The sequence below is a fragment of the Podarcis tiliguerta genome (genome assembly GCF_965153285.1).
Source record: "Podarcis tiliguerta genome assembly, chromosome: 13".
NCBI lineage: Eukaryota > Metazoa > Chordata > Lepidosauria > Squamata > Lacertidae > Podarcis > Podarcis tiliguerta.
In genome coordinates this window covers 27,330,451-27,340,646 of record NC_139546.1, presented here as the reverse complement: position 1 = coordinate 27,340,646, position 10,196 = coordinate 27,330,451, and the positions used below count along the sequence as shown (strand labels likewise).

At 44.9% G+C, this 10,196-nt stretch overlaps 2 protein-coding genes across 2 annotated transcripts; both read right to left on the bottom strand.

The window, feature by feature from the left end:
- Positions 1–1,322: 1,322 nt before the first annotated feature.
- On the bottom strand, positions 1,323–2,258 carry LOC310662665 (olfactory receptor 5V1-like; the record flags this gene model as incomplete). The annotated part of the gene is made up of 1 exon (XM_083409609.1): positions 1,323–2,258. The coding sequence occupies one exon, from the start codon at positions 2,256–2,258 to the stop codon at positions 1,323–1,325; it is 936 nt and encodes a 311-aa protein (XP_083265735.1).
- Positions 2,259–6,842: 4,584 nt separating this feature from the next.
- Positions 6,843–7,983, bottom strand: LOC310663400 (olfactory receptor 13H1-like; the record flags this gene model as incomplete). The annotated part of the gene is made up of 1 exon (XM_083411219.1): positions 6,843–7,983. The coding sequence occupies one exon, from the start codon at positions 7,981–7,983 to the stop codon at positions 7,048–7,050; it is 936 nt and encodes a 311-aa protein (XP_083267345.1). The 3' UTR covers positions 6,843–7,047.
- Positions 7,984–10,196: the final 2,213 nt, after the last annotated feature.

Below are 10,196 nucleotides of genomic sequence, written 5' to 3'. Positions count from 1 at the left end.
CCAAGTACCACACACTGGCTAGCCATGCATTTGTTTTCCGTTTAATCAAGCAATCTAAAGACTTGAGGGGGAAAAGGCGGGTTCTTGAATTCCAAAGTTGGGTATGTGAGGGGTGAGACAACCCAAAACCTAATTACAGTGGTACCTTCATTTAAGACCAGCTTAGTTTATGAACAACTTGGATTAAGAATGCTGCAAACCTGGAAGTAGGTGTTTTGGTTTGTGAACTTTGCCTTGGAAGCAGAACATGTTGAGTGTGTTGCATTTGTAAATTGAGTCCCCCACTGCTATGGGAAAGCACGCCTTGGTTTAAGAACGCTTTGGTTTAAGAACGGACTTCCGGAATGGATTAAGTCAATAAACCAAGGTACCACTGTATGTGGAAACCACTGCCTCCTTGGAGGAAGTTCCATTACTAGGGAGCTATAACCAAGAAGGTTCTGCAAAAAAGGTGTCTGGTCATTGAGGCCACCCAGGGATGCTGCCAGGGATCAGTAACTGCAGGTAACATGTAAGCCCCATCTTGCATGCAGCCAGTTATCAAGGCCAATTAATCTTCCACCAATGTCCTCCAACCACACACTACTTAAGTCTTTTTGTTGGGCTCTATTCACATCTGACTTGTCACTAAGGACATTGTTCAATGTAAAAGAACAAAAGGGTGGTTTGGGAGGAAGTGGGATGACTTTGGTGTGGGTGTGGCAAGGTTAGGTCTGAAGTGTTACATCCACCTGAAAAGGAACCTCTTCCTGAAGAGAATTAGGATGGCATTCCACCCTTATCCTAAGCAAGCACTGATTCCCAGCCCTATATAAGGAAGCCTTTTAATGTGTAATGTTTTATTATGTTTTTATATGTGTTGGGCGCCACCCAAAGTGGCTGGGGCAACCCAGTCAGATGGGCAGGGTACAGATAATAAAATTATTATTATAATACACACATTGGCATATGGCATCATGGAGTCCTGGAGTCCAGCAGTGACAAAGACAGCAAGTCGGAGACTACAGAGTCATCAGCTAGGAAGGAAGCCTGAGTTCCCAACTGACACTGATAAGACGTTCCTATTTTCATCAACGTTCTCCTATTTTTCTTGGAGAAATGTTGGAGGGTAGGTAATGTTGGTGACGCAAGAGACGACTGAACCTGAAGGCTGGTAGACAGGAGTCCCCTGAACCATAACCGCACAAGAATATCCTTGTTGGATCATGCCAGTGGCCCACCTACTTGCTTGTTCCGAAGTTGGAGCCCCTGTGTGTGTGTCTACAGCAAGCATATACTGTATAGTTGTCTCCAAAATCAGGAATTTTGGCTAATAGCTGGTGCTAGAAAGAGGACGGTGTCTTGGGGTGCAGTAAACGCCTCATGGCATCCTTGACTTCTTTGTTCCTCAGGCAATATATGATAGGGTTGAGCATTGGCGTCACAACGTTGTAGAGCACAGTTGCCAAGGTGTCAAAATATACAGAACGGCTGGCACTGGGCCTGTTATAATTGAACATGCAGGTGACATAGAATAAAGTGACCACCATGAGGTGCGAAGTGCAGGTGGAGAATGCCTTGCGGCGGCCTCGGTTGGTACGGATTCTCAAGATGGCCGCCACGATGTGGACGTAGGAAACCACAATGCAAAGGAAAGGACTGACGCCGAGCAGCAGGGTGACTGCCAGCAAGGTGATTTGGTTGGGGAATGTGTCCGCGCAAGACAGCTTGAGTAGCTGGGGGACGTCGCAGAACAAATGGTCCAGGTTGTGAGAGGCACAGAAGGGCAGGAGAGCGGTCATGGCCGTGTGCAGGACTGAATTGAGGAAGCCGCAGGCCCAGGAGGCTGCCACCAGCCGGGTACACAGCTTCCTGTTCATGAAGATGGTGTACGTAAGTGGGTGGCAGATGGCGACGTATCGGTCATACGCCATCACGGCCAGGAGGAGGCACTCAACCCCTACAAAAGTCACCAAGAAGTAAAGCTGAGCCAGGCAGCCCAGGATAGAGATGGTCTTTGTCTCCGTCAACAGATTCTTGAGCATGTGGGGCAGAGTGACGGAGGAATAGCAAATGTCCAGGAACGACAGGTGCTGGATGAAATAGTACATGGGCGTACGAAGACCAGAATCTAGCCCTGCGGTCACCAGGATAAGAGCATTGCCCAGCAAGGTGGTGATATACATGGTCAGAAACAGGAGGAAGAACAGGGCTTGGGGTTCCGGGAAGCTGGAGAAGCCCAGGAACACAAATGATGTTGTCGCGGTTTGGTTTCCCATCTGCCTCACCTCCTGTACCTGAAATGTGGGAGAGATTTAGAAGACCAAACGGAAGGACCACACCCATAACTGAAAATCATGCTTATTCCCAGCACACACAAAGCCCCATTCACTTGGTTGTATTTATTTCATCTGTGATCTCCCAAGCACACCATGAGTTACAGCAAGTGCTGGGATAGCTCAAGGGGTAGAGCATGAGACTCTTAATCTCTTCGTCTTGGGATTGAGCCCCACCTTGGGCAAAAAATAATAATCCTGTATTGCAGGGAGTTGGACTAGATGACCCACGTGGTCCCTTCTGACTCTACAATTCTGATTCTATGTAATCTGCCCTTTCCTTCCTATTTGTTTCCTGATCTATAAGATACCTGATTATTCATTTCTGTCTCTCTGACTCTCCCTTGCACCTTCAGCATCTGTTTCTTTCTTTCCCTCTTTTTCTTCTTTTGCAGTTTGTGATTCAAGCCCAGCCTTTGTCCACTAGATGCCCTGAAGATGTTGCTGGATTATAGCTCCCATCTTCCATGACCATCGGCCATGCTGGCTGGGTCTGATGGGAGTTGGAGTCCCATGACATCTGCAGATGTGGGGCAAGCCTGGTTGAGGCAAGCTGCTCTGCCATCTCTACTGGTTTGTTAGTGACTTCCTCTTCTCTCTCCTTCCTAAACCTCACTTCAACTGCTGCTGCCTCACCAGTGTGCATCACAGCAGAGATTTCTCATCCTTTGCTTTCTCTGTTAGCTTTGCAGTCTCTGCTTCACTTCATACTTCTGCTCTATTGACAAAGCTGCATGAATCCCACAGTGCAGGGCTAGGAAAGCCAATGTGGTGCCCTCCTGACGTTTCTAGACTACAACGCCCATCGGCCTCAGCCAACACGGGCAGTGGTCAGGAATGGTAGGAGTTCTAGTCCAGAAACATCTGGATGTTGTTGACTGTTTCGGGTGTAGAATGCTATGAGAAAGTAGATTCTGCCCCTGTAAATACAGATATTTATGTAATAATGTAACAGGGATAGGGTTAACATAACACAACTCTCTTAGATGCAGGATGTGTCATATTGGACACCTGGGACCTTGGCTCAAATATTTGTTTGACCATGAAGTTTAGCAACAATGACCGTAGGCAGTCTTTCAGCCTAAGCTGCCTCAAAGGGTTTTTCTGAGGGGAACTGGGATAGCCCAGTTTTATCAGCAGCCATTTTAAAAAATAAAAGCATTTCTTGTAGTGAGTAAGCACTGCTTCAGGTGGGGAAATGCTTGCAAACTGGATGGGAATGAGCTCCATTCCCCACCCAATCGCAGGCACTTGAATTTTGAGTACTAGCAACGTTCATGGGTTTTCTTTTCTTTTTTCCAAGATAGAGATGGGAGGAAAGCTGAGGAACAAGCTGTGAAGTCAATACATTCCACAGTGCCCTGTTTAGTCAGTGGACTCATGTCAGAGTTTTGGAAGAGGGCTATCGTTCTTGGTGGGCAACAGTAAAGTTGCCTAAGGGATCAAAGAGGAATATAAAAAATTTCCCAGCCTTTCCCCTATCCATTTCCTCTGCTTGGTGTTTATAGATGCTACAATCACAGCAAAATCAGAGAAGACAATGCTAAACTAAATTTGTTGGAAGACCAGTGAAGCAAGGCAATTGACAGCAAGAGAGATGCTGGCAATCACTGTTCCAGATGAATCTTCCTGTGTGATTTTCAGCTACTCTGAATTCAAGGTTGCAATGGTTTTTGAGTCTGCAAACCAATTTAGTTAAAACAATTCTATGTGATCTTTGCCCCATTGACTTGCCTGGCTTCAATTGCCTTCAGATTTATAGACTCAGGCTTGCTTGAAGCTGCTTTAAGTTGAGTGAGGTCAATGGCCCATGTTAGTAAAGTATTTACTCTGACAGGTACATAGGAACATATGAATCTGCCTTCTACTGAGACTGGCCAGTGGGCCACAGAGCTCACTATTGTCACACAGACAGCAGCACTCAAGGATTCCTGGTCAGAGTTTCTCCCAGCCCTAGATCATCCTAACAACCCACAAAACATTCTAGAGTCTCACCTCAAAACACAAAAGTATGTTGCATTACAGAGGTAGCCAACATGGTGCCCTTGGGATGTGGTTAGACTGAGCTCCATCCTAAGCAGTGACAACAAAATGAAGATGCAAAGCCAGAGAGTGAGAACAAGAGATGAATAGCTAGGTAGACCAACAGATGGACAGGGAGCCGGGAAATAAGTTGCATTAAGGACCATAAATATATTTACCAGTACAGAAGGGTCTCTTTTGTATTATCTCCAGTAAACGCCCATTTCTTGTAATCACACCCCATGAATAAGCCCATGTATATCTTAGTTCTTTGAATACACAAAGCATTTAAAAAAATATCCCAGTGTATTTGCTGCAGATCTGAAAACAAACATATCTCAATGCCCTTGGGATTGAATAACTCAAAGGAATTGGTACTCTTAGAGAATTGTTTACTTGCTATAAGAAGTTCTGTCCCCCTTGAGCATTATGTTCCTTGATTGGACCCAGAAGACTTCAAGATCAGCCCAGTACAGCCTATTCTTACAGTGAATAATAATAATAATAATATTTATATGCCGGCCATCTGACTAGGTTGCCCCAGCCACTCTGGGCAGCTCCCCCCAAAATATTAAAAACACAATAAAGCAGACTGCACAGGATACAGACTGTACTGTTACATTTCTTCATGTGCAATAGCACTTACTTGAGTTTGGTTTCCTTTGAAAGGAGGCTTATTGCCATTTTGTAATATTTGCATTTATTTACAGATAGACAGGATGAGCATAGGTGGAGGCACAACTTCAGTACTCCAAAAGTCCATCACAGTTCACTGTTCCTGCATCAGATCCACTTTGAAAATCATTGCCACTGGTGTTACCCAATGAATGGCTTGAAAGCATCAGACTATTCCGCAACATTGTGGAAGATAAACAGATGTGAATCTGATCGGCATCTGGGCATAAGCTGCTTTGAGCAGGCCATATCAGACAACCTGACTCCCGTTTTGTGGGGAGAAAAATAGATATAAACCTTCCATGTGGGAGAATTGGCTTGCTCCCTAGATCTAAAGTGCGGGGCTAAACATACGCTCCAGCAAGAGAGAGCCTGCAGCAGAGTTTAAAAACACAGAATTGTGCAGCAAGTGAGTGAAGCATTAGAATAAAAGTCTGTGGGACCTTTCAAATATTCTTACACAGAGAAATCCCTTGTTAAACTCAAATGTCTTTCTTCCTTTATATGCGTATGTGTGCACAAGAGAGGGAAATGGTAATATTTCCCTTTCCAGTTCCCAAGGAAAAGGTTACTGGGAGGGTAGACTTTTCTCCTAGGAAGAGTTTACACCAGGCATAGGCAAACTCGGCCCTCCAGATGTTTTGGGACTACAGGTCCCATCATCCCTGACCACTGGTCCTGCTAGCTAGGGATTATGGGAGTTGTAGATCAAAAACATCTGGCGGGCCAAGTTTGCCTATGCCTGGTTTACATTTTGGTTCTCTCTGCTCACATGGCAAAAAGAGCTCAGAGGGAAAAGGAGAGACTGGCACATTTGCAGAGACATGCAACATTTTTATTTAAGATATTGAAAACCAAATAAACTTCACTGTGCACAACTGGTTCCACACATTTCAAAAAATGTTTTGATTTCATGCCAGGATTTCAAAATCTTACTTCCCAGTTCCAGATCTTTAGGTTACACAGGGCAGCACATAAGCCAGGGATGCCATCTTCATTTCAACATCAGGAAATGGCATTGCATGCAAAGTTGGGTGGGACATGTCACCCATAGCTCTATTCTGGACCTTCTGCTTGTGGAGGTTGCACAGCTCAGTTGGTTAGATAGTGGTGCGGATGATACCAAGGTTGCAGGTTTGATCCCCCTATGGGACCACTGCCTATTCGTGCATTGTAGGGGGTTGGACTAGATGGTCCTCAGAGTCCCTTCGACTTCTACAATTCTGTGATTCTGAGGGAGCTGCTGAATTGAGACAATTGTGTTTCCATAACACTTGCCTTTGTGCTGCATTTCGAAGCACAGATTTGGGCTTTCCAGTCCATGTCCAAGCATGTATTTATTTTTGCCCCACCACTTTCCCCATGAAAACCCACTCTCTGCCACTGAATTGGAGCAAGTGGCAATTCGTGGAAAACCCAAATTGCTGTTTGTTCCAATTCAGCAGTAGAGACTGGGTTTTCCTGGGGAATGTGGAGGGACAAAAAATGGAAAGTGTGTGGATACGGGCCAAGGAAGTGCAGACCTGTGGCATAATCTTTAATGGACTTTAGGCCATATCATCAGATATCTGAAAATGAAGGAATATAAGGAAACCTAAGAAGAAATAAGCTAGTCTTTAAAGTGCCACAGGAGTCTTTGATGTTTTTGCTGTGGCTGACTAAAACAGGTTCCCTTCTGGAATTTGTTTGCTCAGGTCCTTCATGCTGTGACTACATTTCTCCAGGGAAAAACATTCAAAATTCCACAACAGCTGAATTCCCAAGCTCAAAAGTCAGCGCTCGACATCAGAAATGTTTGTGTTTCATTATTTCACTATCCATAAACCTCGCTCCCTTATTTTGCAAGACTTTAGGTGAAAAATTATAGGTTTTTCTAGACACAAAAGTATTAGTTGAAAAGACACTTGCGTGGACCAGTACAAATGTGCACCTATACAAAAATATACATCAAAAGAAAAGGCCACCTAAGCAAATTTAATAAAACAGAAAAAAAAGGCCAGCATTTCTGATATTAAAGGGAGGGGGTTGGTAGGTATCAGAGGCCTCTCTTCCTCCCTGTCACTTTCCTGAAAGCTTGTTTCACATCCTTATTCCTTAAGCTATAGATCAGTGGATTCAACATGGGTGTGATGGTGCCATAGAATATGGCAATGTATTTGTCTAGATCTGAGGATGTCTTGGTTTGAGGCTGTAAGTACATTGACATGGCTGTTCCATAGAATATGGTGACCACCATGAGATGTGAACTACAGGTTGAGAAGGCCTTGGTCCTGTTCTCTGTGGATTGCATTTTCAATACCGTGGTGATAATACGGGCATAGGTGACCAAGATGAAGCCGAAGGGAAGAAGCAGAGTAAGGATGCTGCTGGCAAACATTGACACCTGGTTTCCACTAGTGTCTGAGCAGGCCAACTTGAGCATAGCCTGGACCTCACACAGAAAGTGGTTGATAACATTATGCCCACATAGAGAGGGCTGTGAGGTGACAGAAGGTACCAGGATCAGGAGGAAGGAGCTGCCCCATGAAATGGTTGCCATAGCAATGCAAACCTTATTGCTCATGATGATATTATAGCGCAGGGGGTTGCAAACAGCCACCCAGCGGTCGTAGGACATCATCGCCAGCAGGAGGCATTCTGTCGTCCCCAAGAAGAGGGAGATGTACATTTGGGCGTAACAGCCAGAATGGGAAATGGTGGTCTTGGCTGACAGGCAATGAGCCAACATCTGGGGGATGGTGCTGGTAGTATAGCAGATGTCAAGGAAAGACAGGTTGCCAAGGAAGAAGTACATGGGGGTGTGCAGGCGGGGGTCCACCACAGCAAGCAGCAGGAGGAGACCGTTGCCCACCACAGTGATGAGGTAGATGAGGAGAAAGAGGACAAAGAGGGCAATCTTCGTCTGAGGGTTACTAGAGAGGCCCAGCAGGATGAATTCGGTCGTGGTAGTCTCATTCTCTCTTCTGCCCATGTTATTTCCTCTAAGGGCTTACCTGGGACGGAAACAGGAAAACAGATTGGAAGTAAATAGCCTCACCTGACCCAAGAGTGTTGCATTAATTTATATTGAGGCTTACATCTTGCATTATTGCTGAAGCCCCAAGGCTGCTAAGCAATAATGAGGAAAATAAGAATCAGGAAAACCCCAACAATATTAGAAGGAAACTAAAAACTGCAAGGAGCGGGAGCTGAAGAAGTTAGGGAGTGGGAAGAGGGGAATGAGTCTTGGAAGCCATCAAATTTCATTAAAGGCTTGAGAAGGGCAGAAGGGATGCAATGAGTAATTGCGTAGGAGACACAAAAGTGAGAGGCAGCATCAAAAAAACCCACCACCACCCACTCAAGAGCCAGTGTGGTGTAGTGGTTAAGAGTGGTAGATTCGTAATCTGGGGACCCGGTTCACGTCTCCGCTCCTCCACATGCAGCTACTGGGTGACCTTGGGCTAGTCACACTTCTCTGAAGTCTCTCAGCCCCACGCACCTCACAGAGTGTTTGTTGTGGGGGAGGAAGGGAAAGGAGAATATTAGTCACTTTGAGACTCCTTTGGGTAGTGATAAAGTGGGATATCAAATCCAAACTCCTCCTCCTCCTCCTCCACTCAACAAAACAATCCAGATTTAGTCATGCTTGTAGTACACCCAACACACACACAAACACACACACACATAGAATCATAGAATCATAGAATCATAGAGTTGGAAGAGACCACAAGGGTCATCGAGTCCAACCCCCTGCCAAGCAGGAAACACCATCAGAGCACTCCTGACATATGGTTGTCAAGCCTCTGCTTAAAGACCTCCAAAGAAGGAGACTCCACCACACTCCTTGGCAGCAAATTCCACTGTCGAACAGCTCTTACTGTCAGGAAGTTCTTCCTAATGTTTAGGTGGAATCTTCTTTCTTGTAGTTTGTATCCATTGCTCCGTGTCCGCTTCTCTGGAGCAGCAGAAAACAACCTTTCTCCCTCCTCTATGTGACATCCTTTTATATATTTGAACATGGCTATCATATCACCCCTTAACCTCCTCTTCTCCAGGCTAAACATGCCCAGCTCCCTTAGCCGATCCTCATAAGGCATTGTTTCCAGGCCTTTGACCATTTTGGTTGCCCTCCTCTGTACACGTTCTAGTTTGTCAGTGTCCTTCTTGAACTGTGGTGCCCAGAACTGGACACAGTACTCCAGGTGAGGTCTGACCAGAGCAGAATACAGTGGCACTATAACTTCCCTTGATCTAGATGCTATACTCCTATTGATGCAGCCCAGAATTGCATTGGCTTTTTTAGCTGCCGCGTCACACTGTTGGCTCATGTTAAGTTTGTGGTCAACCAAGACTCCTAGATCCTTTTCACACACACACAGTACATACAATTATTGTGTTTTTTAATGTAGCCCACTGTGGGTAGCTCATTGTATCATCAGCCCATACATACATACCTCTGAAACTAGCACCAAAATCCATGGAACTTATATTAATCATAATGTCAGCAGAAGTCTGGAAAATGCAACTTAGTCAGACTGCACTTCTCCAGCGATTTACTTCTGTCAGATCAGATAGCATTAGGATTGCAACTTGAATTCAGACTGAATTCAATATATTTACAACAAAGGAAAGGAAGTCCTCTAACACCCCACCACCACGAAAAACATAATTAACATGTATGAATGAATGAATGAATAAAACTTTATTTGCATAGCCAACAGGCCATAGCATCAAAAGACAAACACCAACAGAAGTACATTACAAATATAGTTAAAATCTTGTGACCTATTAAAACCCTAGGTAAATTAATAATCTCAGTACTTAAAACTTGGCAAGTAATAAAATAATAATAATAAAACATAATGATAATAATCATAAAAACCCAGACGAGGAATCCGGGTGACCACACTGATATCATTCAGATACCAGCTCTCAGTCTCATTGCTCTCTCGATAAATTTGGCAACCTTCTCTGTTGTCGAGCTGTTCTGGTCGGCTAGAAGTGAGCACAATTTGGCTTCGCAAGAGTGGCCGGGGATGGCAGATAGGAGCGGCGTGATGGTCTCGTCCCTGAGATCTTTATATAGGGAGCAAGACAAGAGAACGTGTGACGCCGTCTCTACATAGCCAGCTCCACAGGGGCAGAGCCGGTTCTCAAATGGAATTTTTTGATATCTACCTTCAAGAACAGCTGACGGTAACG